Below are 16,430 nucleotides of genomic sequence, written 5' to 3'. Positions count from 1 at the left end.
GATATGTCAGGTTGATATGTCCTGTACCAGTCAGGTTGATATGTCCTGTACCAGTCAGGTTGATATGTCCTGTACCAGTCATGTTGATGTGTTCTGTACCAGTCAGGTTGATATGTCAGGTTGATATGTCCTGTACCAGTCAGGTTGATATGTCCTGTACCAGTCAGGTTGATATGTCCTGTACCAGTCAGGTTGATGTGTCCTGTACCAGTCAGGTTGATGTGTCCTGTACCAGTCAGGTTGATATGTCATGTACCAGTCAGGTTGATATGTCCTGTACCAGTCAGGTTGATGTGTCATGTACCAGTCAGGTTGATGTGTCATGTACCAGTCAGGTTGATGTGTCATGTACCAGTCAGGTTGATGTGTCATGTACCAGTCAGGTTGATGTGTCCTGTACCAGTCAGGTTGATGTGTCATGTACCAGTCAGGTTGATATGTCCTGTACCAGTCAGGTTGATATGTCCTGTACCAGTCAGGTTGATATGTCATGTACTAGTCATGTTGATATGTCATGTACCAGTCAGGTTGATATACCATGTACCAGTCAGGTTGATATGTCATGTACCAGTCAGGTTGATATGTCAGGTTGATATGTCCTGTAACAGTCAGGTTGATATGTCATGTACCAGTCAGGTTGATATGTCCTGTACCAGTCAGGTTGATATGTCAGGTTGATATGTCATGTACCAGTCAGGTTGATATGTCATGTACCAGTCAGGTTGATATGTCCTGTACCAGTCAGGTTGATATGTTCTGTACCAGTCAGGTTGATATGTCAGGTTGATATGTCCTGTACCAGTCAGGTTGATATGTCCTGTACCAGTCAGGTTGATATGTCCTGTACCAGTCAGGTTGATATGTCAGGTTGATATGTCCTGTACCAGTCATGTTGATATGTCCTGTACCAGTCAGGTTGATATGTCCTGTACCAGTCAGGTTGATATGTCAGGTTGATATGTCCTGTACCAGTCATGTTGATATGTCCTGTACCAGTCAGGTTGATATGTCAGGTTGATATGTCCTGTACCAGTCAGGTTGATATGTCCTGTACCAGTCAGGTTGATATGTCCTGTACCAGTCAGGTTGATGTGTCCTGTACCAGTCAGGTTGATGTGTCCTGTACCAGTCAGGTTGATGTGTCATGTACCAGTCAGGTTGATGTGTCATGTACCAGTCAGGTTGATATGTCCTGTACCAGTCAGGTTGATGTGTCCTGTACCAGTCAGGTTGATGTGTCATGTACCAGTCAGGTTGATGTGTCATGTACCAGTCAGGTTGATGTGTCATGTACCAGTCAGGTTGATATGTCATGTACCAGTCAGGTTGATATGTCCTGTACCAGTCAGGTTGGTATACCATGTACCAGTCAGGTTGATATGTCCTGTACCAGTCAGGTTGATATGTCATGTACCAGTCATGTTGATATGTCATGTACCAGTCAGGTTGATATACCATGTACCAGTCAGGTTGATATGTCATGTACCAGTCAGGTTGATATGTCAGGTTGATATGTCCTGTAACAGTCAGGTTGATATGTCATGTACCAGTCAGGTTGATATGTCCTGTACCAGTCAGGTTGATATGTCATGTTGATATGTCCTGTACCCGTCAGGTTGATATGTCATGTACCAGTCAGGTTGATATGTCAGGTTGATATGTCCTGTACCAGTCAGGTTGATATGTCCTGTACCAGTCAGGTTGATATGTCATGTACCAGTCAGGTTGATATGTCAGGTTGATATGTCCTGTACCAGTCAGGTTGATATGTCAGGTTGATATGTCCTGTACCAGTCAGGTTGATATGTCATGTACCAGTCAGGTTGATATGTCATGTACCAGTCAGGTTGATATGTCAGGTTGATATGTCCTGTACCAGTCAGGTTGATATGTCCTGTACCAGTCAGGTTGATATGTCATGTACCAGTCAGGTTGATATGTCATGTACCAGTCAGGTTGATATGTCATGTACCAGTCAGGTTGATATGTCAGGTTGATATGTCCTGTACCAGTCAGGTTGATATGTCCTGTACCAGTCAGGTTGATATGTCCTGTACCAGTCAGGTTGATATGTCATGTACCAGTCAGGTTGATATGTCATGTACCAGTCAGGTTGATATGTCCTGTACCAGTCAGGTTGATATGTCCTGTACCAGTCAGGTTGATATGTCCTGTACCAGTCAGGTTGATAGGTCATGTACCAGTCAGGTTGATATGTCATGTACCAGTCAGGTTGATATGTCATGTTGATATGTCATGTACCAGTCAGGTTGATATGTCCTGTACCAGTCAGGTTGATAGGTCATGTACCAGTCAGGTTGATATGTCAGGTTGATATGTCCTGTACCAGTCAGGTTGATATGTCAGGTTGATATGTCCTGTACCAGTCAGGTTGATATGTCAGGTTGATATGTCCTGTACCAGTCAGGTTGATATGTCATGTACCAGTCAGGTTGATATGTCATGTACCAGTCAGGTTGATATGTCCTGTACCAGTCAGGTTGATATGTCCTGTACCAGTCAGGTTGATATGTCCTGTACCAGTCAGGTTGATATGTCCTGTACCAGTCAGGTTGATATGTCCTGTACCAGTCAGGTTGATATGTCAAGTACCAGTCAGGTTGATATGTCAAGTACCAGTCAGGTTGATATGTCAGGTTGATATGTCATGTACCAGTCAGGTTGATATGTCCTGTACCAGTCAGGTTGATATGTCATGTTGATATGTCACGTACCAGTCAGGTTGATGTGTCAGGTTGATATGTCCTGTACCAGTCAGGTTGATATGTCCTGTACCAGTCAGGTTGATATGTCATGTACCAGTCAGGTTGATATGTCATGTTGATATGTCAGGTTGATATGTCATGTACCAGTCAGGTTGATATGTCATGTTGATATGTCAGGTTGATATGTCATGTACCAGTCAGGTTGAGATGTCAGGTTGATATGTCAGGTACCAGTCAGGTTGATATGTCAGGTACCAGTCAGGTTGATATGTCAGGTAACAGTCAGGTTGATATGTCAAGTTGATATGTCCTGTACCGGTCATGTTGATATGTCAGGTTGATATGTCAGGTTGATATGTCAGGTAACAGTCAGGTTGATATGTCAGGTTGATATGTCATGTACCAGTCAGGTTGATATGTCAGGTTGATATGTCATGTACCAGTCATGTTGATATGTCAGGTTGATATGTCATGTACCAGTCATGTTGATATGTCATGTACCAGTCAGGTTGATATGTCATGTACCAGTCAGGTTGATATGTCATGTACCAGTCAGGTTGATATGTCATGTACCAGTCAGGTTGATATGTCATGTACCAGTCAGGTTGATATGTTCTGTACCAGTCAGGTTGATATGTCAGGTTGATATGTTCTGTACCAGTCATGTCGATATGCCATGTACCAGTCAGGTTGATATGTTCTGTACCAGTCATGTTGATATGTTCTGTACCAGTCAGGTTGATATGTCAGGTTGATATGTCCTGTACCAGTCAGGTTGATATGTCCTGTACCAGTCAGGTTGATATGTCCTGTACCAGTCAGGTTGATATGTTCTGTACCAGTCATGTTGATATGTTCTGTACCAGTCATGTTGATATGTCAGGTTGATATGTCCTGTACCAGTCAGGTTGATATGTCCTGTACCAGTCAGGTTGATATGTCAGGTTGATATGTCATGTACCAGTCAGGTTGATATGTTCTGTACCAGTCATGTTGATATGTTCTGTACCAGTCATGTTGATATGTCAGGTTGATATGTCATGTACCAGTCAGGTTGATATGTCCTGTACCAGTCAGGTTGATATGTCAGGTTGATATGTCATGTACCAGTCAGGTTGATATGTCCTGTACCAGTCAGGTTGATATGTTCTGTACCAGTCATGTTGATATGTTCTGTACCAGTCAGGTTGATATGTCATGTACCAGTCAGGTTGATATGTCCTGTACCAGTCAGGTTGCTATGTCATGTACCAGTCAGGTTGCTATGTCATGTACCAGTCATGTTGATATGTCATGTACCAGTCAGGTTGATATGTCATGTACCAGTCAGGTTGATATGCCATGTACCAGTCAGGTTGATATGTCATGTACCAGTCAGGTTGATATGTCCTGTACCAGTCAGGTTGATATGTCCTGTACCAGTCAGGTTGATGTGTCCTGTACCAGTCAGGTTGATATGTCAGGTTGATATGTCCTGTACCAGTCAGGTTGATATGCCCTGTACCAGTCATGTTGATATGTCAGGTTGATATGTCCTGTACCAGTCAGGTTGATATGTCATGTACCAGTCAGGTTGATGTGTCCTGTACCAGTCAGGTTGATGTGTCCTGTACCAGTCAGGTTGATATGTCATGTTGATATGTCCTGTACCAGTCAGGTTGATATGTCATGTACCAGTCAGGTTGATATGTCAGGTTGATATGTCCTGTAACAGTCAGGTTGATATGTCAGGTTGATATGTCCTGTACCAGTCAGGTTGATATGTCATGTACCAGTCAGGTTGATATGTCAGGTTGATATGTCCTGTACCAGTCAGGTTGATATGTCAGGTTGATATGTCCTGTACCAGTCAGGTTGATATGTCATGTACCAGTCAGGTTGATATGTCATGTACCAGTCAGGTTGATATGTCAGGTTGATATGTCCTGTACCAGTCAGGTTGATATGTCCTGTACCAGTCAGGTTGATATGTCCTGTACCAGTCAGGTTGATATGTCATGTACCAGTCAGGTTGATATGTCATGTACCAGTCAGGTTGATATGTCATGTACCAGTCAGGTTGATATGTCCTGTACCAGTCAGGTTGATATGTCATGTTGATATGTCAGGTTGATATGTCATGTACCAGTCAGGTTGATATGTCCTGTACCAGTCAGGTTGATATGTCCTGTACCAGTCAGGTTGATAGGTCATGTACCAGTCAGGTTGAGATGTCAGGTTGATATGTCATGTACCAGTCAGGTTGATATGTCATGTACCAGTCAGGTTGATATGTCAGGTTGATTTGTCAGGTTGATATGTCCTGTACCAGTCAGGTTGATATGTCAGGTTGATATGTCCTGTACCAGTCAGGTTGATATGTTCTGTACCAGTCAGGTTGATATGTCCTGTACCAGTCAGGTTGATATGTCCTGTACCAGTCAGGTTGATATGTCAAGTACCAGTCAGGTTGATATGTCAGGTTGATATGTCATGTACCAGTCAGGTTGATATGTCCTGTACCAGTCAGGTTGATATGTCATGTTGATATGTCACGTACCAGTCAGGTTGATGTGTCAGGTTGATATGTCCTGTACCAGTCAGGTTGATATGTCCTGTACCAGTCAGGTTGATATGTCATGTACCAGTCAGGTTGATATGTCATGTACCAGTCAGGTTGATATGTCATGTTGATATGTCAGGTTGATATGTCATGTACCAGTCAGGTTGAGATGTCAGGTTGATATGTCATGTACCAGTCAGGTTGATATGTCAGGTTGATATGTCAGGTACCAGTCAGGTTGATATGTCAGGTACCAGTCAGGTTGATATGTCAGGTAACAGTCAGGTTGATATGTCAGGTAACAGTCAGGTTGATATGTCAAGTTGATATGTCCTGTACCGGTCATGTTGATATGTCATGTTGATATGTCAGGTTGATATGTCAGGTAACAGTCAGGTTGATATGTCAGGTTGATATGTCATGTACCAGTCAGGTTGATATGTCCTGTACCAGTCATGTTGATATGTCAGGTTGATATGTCATGTACCAGTCATGTTGATATGTCAGGTTGATATGTCATGTACCAGTCAGGTTGATATGTCATGTACCAGTCAGGTTGATATGTCATGTACCAGTCATGTTGATATGTCATGTACCAGTCATGTTGATATGTTCTGTACCAGTCAGGTTGATATGTCAGGTTGATATGTTCTGTACCAGTCATGTCGATATGCCATGTACCAGTCAGGTTGATATGTTCTGTACCAGTCATGTTGATATGTTCTGTACCAGTCAGGTTGATATGTCAGGTTGATATGTCCTGTACCAGTCAGGTTGATATGTCCTGTACCAGTCAGGTTGATATGTTCTGTACCAGTCATGTTGATATGTCAGGTTGATATGTCATGTACCAGTCAGGTTGATATGTCCTGTACCAGTCAGGTTGATATGTCAGGTTGATATGTCATGTACCAGTCAGGTTGATATGTCCTGTACCAGTCAGGTTGATATGTTCTGTACCAGTCATGTTGATATGTTCTGTACCAGTCATGTTGATATGTCAGGTTGATATGTCATGTACCAGTCAGGTTGATATGTCCTGTACCAGTCAGGTTGATATGTCAGGTTGATATGTCATGTACCAGTCAGGTTGATATGTCAGGTTGATATGTCATGTACCAGTCAGGTTGATATGTCCTGTACCAGTCAGGTTGATATGTTCTGTACCAGTCATGTTGATATGTTCTGTACCAGTCAGGTTGATATGTCAGGTTGATATGTCATGTACCAGTCAGGTTGATATGTCCTGTACCAGTCAGGTTGCTATGTCATGTACCAGTCAGGTTGATATGTCATGTACCAGTCATGTTGATATGTCATGTACCAGTCAGGTTGATATGTCCTGTACCAGTCAGGTTGATATGTCCTGTACCAGTCAGGTTGATATGTCCTGTACCAGTCAGGTCGATATGTCATGTACCAGTCAGGTCGATATGTCATGTACCAGTCAGGTTGATATGTCATGTACCAGTCAGGTTGATATGTCCTGTACCAGTCAGGTTGATGTGTCCTGTACCAGTCAGGTTGATATGTCAGGTTGATATGTCATGTACCAGTCAGGTTGATATGTCAGGTTGATATGTCCTGTACCAGTCAGGTTGATATGTTCTGTACCAGTCATGTTGATATGTTCTGTACCAGTCATGTTGATATGTCATGTATAACCGGTTGGAAACAGAGTGATCGTGGGGTTTATAGTTCTATGGTCCTATTCTAGGGTGGAAAGTTCCACTGCGGTGCCCTTGAACGCGCGCACACACACACACACAAACACACACACCTGACCTAAATAGCTTGTTGATATCCAGTTTCCACTGCTATGAATAGATATGATTTGAGTCCTCCTGTCGATAGGACTAAAGCCAGATGTACATTACATGTTGTTATTCCCCAACTGCAGGCTACGATCAGCTCATGGAGATTTTTAACAAATCGGAAGAAATCGGAGCAAACCTAACCTGGAAGCACATAAGGTGAATTCACCAATTTGTAAGTCGCTCTGGATAAGAGCGTCTGCCAAATGACTTAAATGTAAATGTAAATGTAACATAGCCCATTTCAGGTTGATGGGCTCTCGAGAACTCTATGGGCACTTAAGGCATCCCAATAACTTTTATACATGTTGAATATTTTATTTAACTAGGCAAGTCAGTTAAGAACAAATACTTATTTACTATGACGACCTAGGAACAGTGGGTTAACTGACTGGTCGAGGAACGGTGGGTTAACTGACTGGTCGAGGAACGGTGGGTTAACTGACTGGTCTAGGAACGGTGGGTTAACTGACTGGTCTAGGAACAGTGGGTTAACTGACTGGTCTAGGAACAGTGGGTTAACTGACTGGTCTAGGAACAGTGGGTTAACTGACTGGTCTAGGAACAGTGGGTTAACTGACTGGTCTAGGAACAGTGGGTTAACTGACTGGTCTAGGAACAGTGGGTTAACTGACTGGTCTAGGAACAGTGGGTTAACTGACTGGTCTAGGAACAGTGGGTTAACTGACTGGTCTAGGAACAGTGGGTTAACTGACTGGTCTAGGAACAGTGGGTTAACTGACTGGTCTAGGAACAGTGGGTTAACTGACTGGTCTAGGAACAGTGGGTTAACTGACTGGTCTAGGAACAGTGGGTTAACTGGCTGGTCTAGGAACAGTGGGTTAACTGGCTGGTCTAGGAACAGTGGGTTAACTGGCTGGTCTAGGAACAGTGGGTTAACTGGCTGGTCTAGGAACAGTGGGTTAACTGGCTGGTCTAGGAACAGTGGGTTAACTGGCTGGTCTAGGAACAGTGGGTTAACTGGCTGGTCTAGGAACAGTGGGTTAACTAACTGGTCTAGGAACAGTGGGTTAACTGGTCTAGGAACAGTGGGTTAACTGGTCTAGGAACAGTGGGTTAACTGGTCTAGGGGCAGAACGACAGATTTGTCATCTCGGGGATTCTATCTTGCAACATTTCGGTTACTAGTCCAACGCTCTAACCACAAGGCTACCTGCTGGTTACTAGTCCAATGCTCTAACCACTAGGCTACCTGCTGGTAACTAGTCCAACGCTCTAACCACAAGGCTGCCTGCTGGTTACTAGTCCAACGCTCTAACCACTAGGCTACCTGCCGGTTACTAGTCCAACGCTCTAACCACTAGGCTACCTGCTGGTTACTAGTCCAACGCTCTAACCACTAGGCTACCTGCCGGTTACTAGTCCAACGCTCTAACCACTAGGCTACCTGATGGTTACTAGTCCAACGCTCTAACCACTAGGCTACCTGATGGTTACTAGTCCAACGCTCTAACCACTAGGCTACCTGCTGGTTACTGGTCCAACGCTCTAACCACAAGACTACCTGCTGGATTTACTTCCGGCGCCGACAGAGATGGCCGCCTCACTTCGCGTTCCGAGGAAACTATGCAGTTTTTTGTTTTTGCTACGTGTTATTTCTTACATTGGTACCCCAGGTCATCTTAGGTTTCATTACATACAGTCGAGAAGAACTACTTAATATAAGATCAGCGTCAACTCACCATCAGTATGACCAAGAATATGACTTTCGCGAAGCGGATCCTGTGTTCTGCCTTTCACCCAGGACAACGGAATGGATCCCAGCCTGCGACCCCAAAAAACGACGTCGTAAAAGAGGAAACGAAGCGGTCTTCTGGTCAGACTCCGGAGACGGGCAAATCGCGCGCCACTTCCTAAGCATTCTACTCGCCAATGTCCAGTCTCTTGACAACAAGGTTGATGAAATCCGAGCAAGGGTAGCATTCCAGAGGGACATCAGAGACTGTAATGTTCTTTGCTTCACGGAAACATGGCTCACTCGAGAGATGCTATCGGAGTCGGTGCAGCCAGCTGTTTTCTCCACGCATCGCGCCGACAGAAACAAACATCTTTCTGGTAAGAAAAGGGGCGGGGGCGTATGCCTTATGGCTAACGAGACGTGGTGTGGTCACAACAACATACAGGAACTCAAATCCTTCTGTTCACCTGATTTAGAATTCCTCACAATAAAATGTCGACCGCATTATCTACCAAGAGAATTCTCTTCGATTATAATCACAGCCGTATATATTCCCCCCCAAGCAGACACATCGATGGCACTGAACGAACTTTATTTGACTCTTTGCAAAGTGGAATCCGTACATCCTGAGGCTGCATTCATTGTAGCTGGGGATTTTAACAAGGTCTGAAAACAAGACTCCCTAAATTGTATCAGCATATCGATTGCGCAACCAGGGCTGGTAAAACCTTGGATCATTGCTATTCTAACTTCCGCGATGCATATAAGGCCCTCCCCCGCCCTCCTTTCAGAAAAGCTGACCACGACTCCATTTTGTTGCTCCCTGCCTACAGACCGAAGCTAAAACAAGAAGCTCCCACGCTGATGTCTGTTCAACGCTGGTCCGACCAATCTGATTCCACGCTCCAAGACTGCTTCCATCACGTGGACTGGGATATGTTTCGTATTGCGTCAGACAACAACATTGACGAATACGCTGATTCGGTGAGCGAGTTAATTCGAACGTGCGTTGAAGATGTCGTTCCCATGGCAACGATTAAAACATTCCCAAACCAGGAACCGTGGATTGATGGCAGCATTCGCGTGAAACTGAAAGCGCGAACCACTGCTTTTAATCAGGGCAAGGTGACCGGAAACATGACGGAATACTGATTAATGTCTTTCCAACTCTCGCTTTCCTCTCCTTGCTACATTTGACCTCCCACTTTCCCAGTCCTCCAACTCACAAGGCAATACGCTTGTCCTCATCTTTACTAGAGGCTGCTCACCTACTGACCTCACTGCAACACCTCTCCAGGGCTCTGCTCACCTACTGACCTCACTGCAACACCTCTCCATCTTCTGAAATCATCTGAAACCTCTCCAAAGAGTATATTAAATAATCCCCTCCCACCCTTACTAGCTCTAACTTAGCTGACAGATACTTTACTGACTATGACTGGTCCACCTAGCTATCTGAAAATGAATGTACTGACTATGACTGGTCCACCTAGCTATCTGAAGATGAATGTACTGACTATGATTGTGATATGTGGTTGTCTCACCTAGCTATCTGAAGATGAATGTACTGACTATGACTGGTCCACCTAGCTATCTGGAGATGAATGTACTGACTATGATTGTGATATGTGGTTGTCTCACCTAGCTATCTGGAGATGAATGTACTGACTATGACTGGTCCACCTAGCTATCTGGAGATGAATGTACTGACTATGACTGGTCCACCTAGCTATCTGGAGATGAATGCACTGACTATGTCTGGTCCACCTAGCTATCTGGAGATGAATGTACTGACTATGACTGGTCCACCTAGCTATCTGGAGATGAATGTACTGACTATGACTGGTCCACCTAGCTATCTGAAGATGAATGTACTGACTATGACTGTTCCACCTAGCTATCTGGAGATGAATGTACTGACTATGACTGGTCCACCTAGCTATCTGGAGATGAATGTACTGACTATGACTGGTCCACCTAGCTATCTGGAGATGAATGCACTGACTATGTCTGGTCCACCTAGCTATCTGGAGATGAATGTACTGACTATGACTGGTCCACCTAGCTATCTGGAGATGAATGTACTGACTATGACTGGTCCACCTAGCTATCTGGAGATGAATGTACTGACTATGACTGGTCCACCTAGCTATCTGGAGATGAATGTACTGACTATGACTGGTCCACCTAGCTATCTGGAGATGAATGTACTGACTATGACTGGTCCACCTAGCTATCTGGAGATGAATGTACTGACTATGACTGTGATATGTGGTTGTCTCACCTAGCTATCTGGAGATGAATGCACTGACTATGACTGGTCCACCTAGCTATCTGGAGATGAATGTACTGACTATGACTGGTCCACCTAGCTATCTGAAGATGAATGTACTGACTATGACTGGTCCACCTAGCTATCTGAAGATGAATGTACTGACTATGACTGGTCCACCTAGCTATCTGGAGATGAATGTACTGACTATGACTGTGATATGTGGTTGTCTCACCTAGCTATCTGGAGATGAAAGCACTAACTGTAAGTCTCTCTGGGTGAGAGCATCTTCTCAATGACTAACATGTAACAGTAAATGTATTTTTCGGAGCATAACAATGCCCATACAAGGAACGCGATACCTTCCTCGGTTGCCATGATGATTTTCTTACTGAACATGCGCAAACCTGCACAGCAAATATAGCCCGATTCTCACCCAATTGTCCAATCGTACCGCCCGGAGGTACCACCAGGTGTATGTACTAGATTACTAGTTCACTAGGATTTTGCTGGACTGAATCGCTCAATGGGATAGTATCTCCAATGGTTCAAATCCTGTAGTGTGTTTCAGCCTCAAGATGTGTCTTGACAACGATAAAGGAGAGATGATGATGAGGAGGAGGAAAAGGAGGAGGAGGAGCAGGTGGAGGAGGAGCAGGTGGAGGAGGGGCAGGTGGAGGAGGGGCAGGTGGAGGAGGGGCAGGTGGAGGAGGGGCAGGTGGAGGAGGGGCAGGAGGAAGAGGAGGAGCAGGTGGAGGAGGAGGAAGAGAAGGAAGAGGAGGAGGAAGATGAGGAGGTGGAGGAGGGGCAGGTGGAGGAGGAGCAGGTGGAGGAAGAAGATGAGGAGGTGGAGGAGGAGGAAGAGGAGGAGGAGGAGGGGTAGGTGGAGGAGGAGGAAGAGAAGGAAGAAGAGGAGGAGGAAGATGAGAAGGAGGAGGAGGAGGGGCAGGTGGAGGAGGAGGAAGAGAAGGAAGAAGAGGAGGAGGAAGATGAGGAGGAGGAGGAGGAGGGGCAGGTGGAGGAGGAGGAAGAGAAGGAAGAAGAGGAGGAGGAAGATGAGGAGGAGGAGGAGGAGGAGTAGGTGGAGGAGGAGGAAGAGAAGGAAGAAGAGGAGGAGGAAGATGAGGAGGAGGAGGGGCAGGACAAGGAGGAGGAAGAAAAGGAAGAAGAGGAGGAGGAAGATGAGGAGGAGGAGGAGGGGCAGGTGGAGGAGGGGCAGGTGGAGGAGGTGGAGGAGGGGCAGGTGGAGGAGGAGGAAGAAAAGGAAGAAGAGGAGGAGGAAGATGAGGAGGAGGGGCAGGTGGAGGAGGAGGAGGAGGGGCAGGTGGAGGAGGTAGAGGAGGGGCAGGTGGAGGAGGAGGAGGAGGAAGAAGAGGAGGATGAGGAGGTGGAGGAGGGGCAGGTGGAGGAGGAGGAGCAGGTGGAGGAGGAGGAAGAGGAGGAGGGGAGGAGCAGGTGGAGGAGGAAGAGAAGGAAGAGGAGGAGGAAGATGAGGAGGTGGAGGAGGGGCAGGTGGAGGAGGTGGAGGAGGAGCAGGTGGAGGAAGATGATGAGGAGGAGGAGGAGGAGCAGTGGAGAAAGAAGATGAGGAGGAGGAAGAGGAGGAGGAGGAAGAGGGAGAGGAAGAAGAGGAAGAGACGAGGAGGAGGAGGAAGATGAGCCATCCAGATACTGAAACGGTTTCATCTGTATCTGGTGAGAGACAAGGCTCTTTGACTTTGGTCTGAAGTCTGAGAGCTGCACCGACACAGTGAAGACCCCCTCACAACTTCAGCCTTAATGACATGATTGTTGAGTATATTGTCCGTCTGTCATGTTGCTAACTGGAGGCAGAACACAGACCTAAAGAGCCCTGTTTGAGCAGATGGAAATGGAAGTGTGTAAGTACCTGTCTCTCTCAGTCCATGAGCCTCAGATGACCCTCAGACTATTTCCACTATGGAAGGACCTCTGTGGCTTGGCAGCAGCTCAGAATTCAACGCACTCAAGGAAGCTCTACTTTCACTACTGCGTTAAGAAGCTCTACCTTCTCTACCGCGTTAAGAAGCTCTACCTTCTCTACCGCGTTAAGAAGCTCTACCTTCTCTACCGCGTTAAGAAGCTCTACCTTCTCTACCGCGTTAAAAGAAGCTCTACTTCCCTACCGCGTTAAGAAGCTCTACTTCCCTACCGCGTTAAGAAGCTCTACTTCCCTACCGCGTTAAGAAGCTCTACTTCCCTACCGCGTTAAGAAGCTCTACTTTCCCAACCGCGTTAAGAAGCTCTACTTTCCCAACCGCGTTAAGAAGCTCTACTTTCCCAACCGCGTTAAGAAGCTCTACTTTCCCAACCGCGTTAAGAAGCTCTACTTTCCCAACCGCGTTAAGAAGCTCTACTTTCCCTACCGCGTTAAGAAGCTCTACTTTCCCTACCGCGTTAAGAAGCTCTACTTTCCCTACCGCGTTAAGAAGCTCTACTTTCCCTACCGCGTTAAGAAGCTCTACTTTCCCTACCGCGTTAAGAAGCTCTACTTTCCCTACCGCGTTAAGAAGCTCTACTTTCCCTACCGCGTTAAGATGCTCTACTTTCCCTACCGCGTTAAGATGCTCTACTTTCCCTACCGCGTTAAGATGCTCTACTTTCCCTACCGCGTTAAGAAGCTCTACATTCCCAACCACGTTACGAAGCTCTACTTTCCCTAACGCATTAAGAAGCTCTACTTTCTTTACCGTGTTAAGAAGCTCTACTTTCCCTACCGTGTTAAGAAGCTCAACTTTCCCAACCGCGTTAAGAAGCTCAACTTTCCCAACCGCGTTAAGAAGCTCTACTTTCCCTACCGCGTTAAGAAGCTCTACTTTCCCTACCGTGTTAAGAAGCTCTACTTCCCTACCACGTTAAGAAACTCTACTTTCCCCACCGCGTTAAGAAGCTCTACTTCCCCTACCGTGTTAAGAAGCTCAACTTTCCCAACCACGTTAAGAAGCTCAACTTTCCCAACCACGTTAAGAAGCTCTACTTTCCCTACCGCGTTAAGAAGCTCTACTTTCCCTACCGTGTTAAGATGCTCTACTTTCCCTAAGATGCTCTACTTTCTCTACTGCATTAAGATGCTCTACTTCCCCTACCGTGTTAAGAAGCTCTACTTTCCCTACAGTGTTAAGATGCTCTACTTTCCCTACCGCGTTAAGCTCTACTTTCCCTACCGCGTTAAGAAGCTCTACTTTCCCTATCGCATTAAGAAGCTCTACTTTCCCTACCGCGTTAAGAAGCTCTACTTTCCCTACCGCGTTAAGAAGCTCTACTTTCCCTACCGCGTTAAGAAGCTCTACTTTCCCTACCGCGTTAAGAAGCTCTACTTTCCCTACCACGTTAAGATGCTCTACTTTCCCTACCGCGTTAAGAAGCTCTACTTTCCCTACCTCTTTCTAGAAGTTGTTATTTCTCTACCTCATTGCACAGAGTTAACTACAGCTTACAATCATAGGAAAATTTTGCCTCAGTCGTAAAACAAGCAGACAGACGTCCTTAAAACGTGTTATTCCAAACTGTTGCCAAACCACGAGAGGGGAGTGACTGGATTCTACAACACCACTCAGTAAATATCTTTATAATAATGCCCTCTGATTCAGACAACTGATTCCTGGATTCTGTCAGTCTGAAGTCAGTGAGAGAGTGTCAGATCTCCTTCTGGCTCTGCATGAGAAACTCCCTGTCTCTCCTAGACTCCTGGCAGATCAGTGATCTGGGTTAGAGTTAGTTAAAGAGACCCTCCCTGTCTCTCTCCTGGCAGATCAGTGATCTGGGTTAGAGTTAGTTAAAGAGACACTCCCTGTCTCTCTCCTGGCAGATCAGTGATCTGGGTTAGAGTTAGTTAAAGAGACACTCCTGTCTCTCTCCTGGCAGATCAGTGATCTGGGTTAGAGTTAGTTAAAGAGACCCTCCCTGTCTCTCTCCTGGCAGATCAGTGATCTGGGTTAGAGTTAGTTAAAGAGAAACTCCCTGTCTCTCCTAGACTCCTGGCAGATCAGTGATCTGGGTTAGAGTTAGTTATAGAGAAACTCCCCGTCTCTCCTAGATTCCTGGCAGATCAGTGATCTGGGTTAGAGTTAGTTATAGAGAAACTCCCTGTCTCTCCTAGACTCCTGGCAGATCAGTGATCTGGGTTAGAGTTAGTTAATATTTTAAAGAGAAACTCCCTGTCTCTCCTAGACTCCTGGCAGATCAGTGATCTGGGTTAGAGTTAGTTAAAGAGAAACTCCCTGTCTCTCCTAGACTCCTGGCAGATCAGTGATCTGGGTTAGAGTTAGTTAAAGAGACACTCCCTGTCCCTCCTAGACTCCTGGCAGATCAGTGATCTGGGTTAGAGTTAGTTAAAGAGACACTCCCTGTCTCTCTCCTGGCAGATCAGTGATCTGGGTTAGAGTTAGTTAAAGAGACACTCCCTGTCTCTCTCCTGGCAGATCAGTGATCTGGGTTAGAGTTAGTTAAAGAGACACTCCCTGATACAGGAACTCACCTTCTTCTTAGCAGAGTGTTGCAGCAGTTCGTTGATCTGAACCTTGTCCTGTTGCAGCCGTCTCTTCATCAGTTTTGAACAGTTCACATTGACCGCCTCCAGGATGTGGGAGGAGTTATATTCTACGAAGGGCCGGCTGTCAATCAACAACACGCTGTCCAGACCCCCCTCCAGCAGGGCGACCAGCCCCTCGGCCCCGATGGGACGCACCGAGCCCTGCCTGGTCCCGGATGCCGAGCCTGATACAGGCCCTGAACTTTGACTCCAGTCCCAGCTCGGGGTCCATTCCCCACCCCAGGTCCAATCCCAGTCACTCCAGTCCCAGCTCGGGGTCCATTCCCCACCCAAGGTCCAATCACAGTCCCAGCTCGGGGTCCATTCCCCACCCCAGGTCCAATCACAGTCCCAGCTCGGGTCCATTCCCCACCCCAGGTCCAATCACAGTCCCAGCTCGGGGTCCATTCCCACCCCAGGTCCAATCACAGTCCCAGCTCGGGGTCCATTCCCCACCCCAGGTCCAATCCCAGTCCCTCCAGTCCCAGCTCGGGGTCCATTCCCCACCCCAGGTCCAATCCTAGTCCCTCCAGTCCCAGCTCGGGGTCCATTCCCCACCCCAGGTCCAATCCCAGTCTCTCCAGTCCCAGCTCGGGGTCCATTCCCCACCCCAGGTCCAATCCCAGTCCCTGCAGTCCCAGCTCGGGGTCCATTCCCCACCTCAGGTCCAATCCCAGTCCCTCCAGTCCCAGCTCGGGGTCCATTCCCCACCCCAGGTCCAATCCCAGTCCCTGCAGTCCCAGTTCGGGGTCCATTCCCCACCCCAGGTCCAATCCCAGTCCCTGCAGTCCCAGTTCGGGGTCCATTCCCCACCCCAGGTCCAATCAC

The 16,430-nt window shown here is 46.6% G+C and overlaps 1 protein-coding gene across 1 annotated transcript in view; it reads right to left on the bottom strand.

Annotated features, from left to right (window-relative positions):
• Positions 1–15,968, bottom strand: part of LOC135533430 (dual specificity protein phosphatase 16-like) — a 32,809-nt gene extending 16,841 nt beyond the window's left edge. The window contains exon 1 of the mRNA XM_064960760.1: positions 15,549–15,968. Within this exon, the coding sequence (XP_064816832.1) occupies positions 15,549–15,968 (420 nt within the window). The remainder of the gene's footprint in view (positions 1–15,548) is intronic.
• Between the last annotated feature and the right edge of the window lie 462 nt (positions 15,969–16,430).

The sequence above is a fragment of the Oncorhynchus masou genome, unplaced genomic scaffold, assembly GCF_036934945.1.
Source record: "Oncorhynchus masou masou isolate Uvic2021 unplaced genomic scaffold, UVic_Omas_1.1 unplaced_scaffold_2381, whole genome shotgun sequence".
Classification (NCBI taxonomy): Eukaryota; Metazoa; Chordata; class Actinopteri; order Salmoniformes; family Salmonidae; genus Oncorhynchus; species Oncorhynchus masou.
This window is presented reverse-complemented; position numbering and strand designations above follow the sequence as displayed.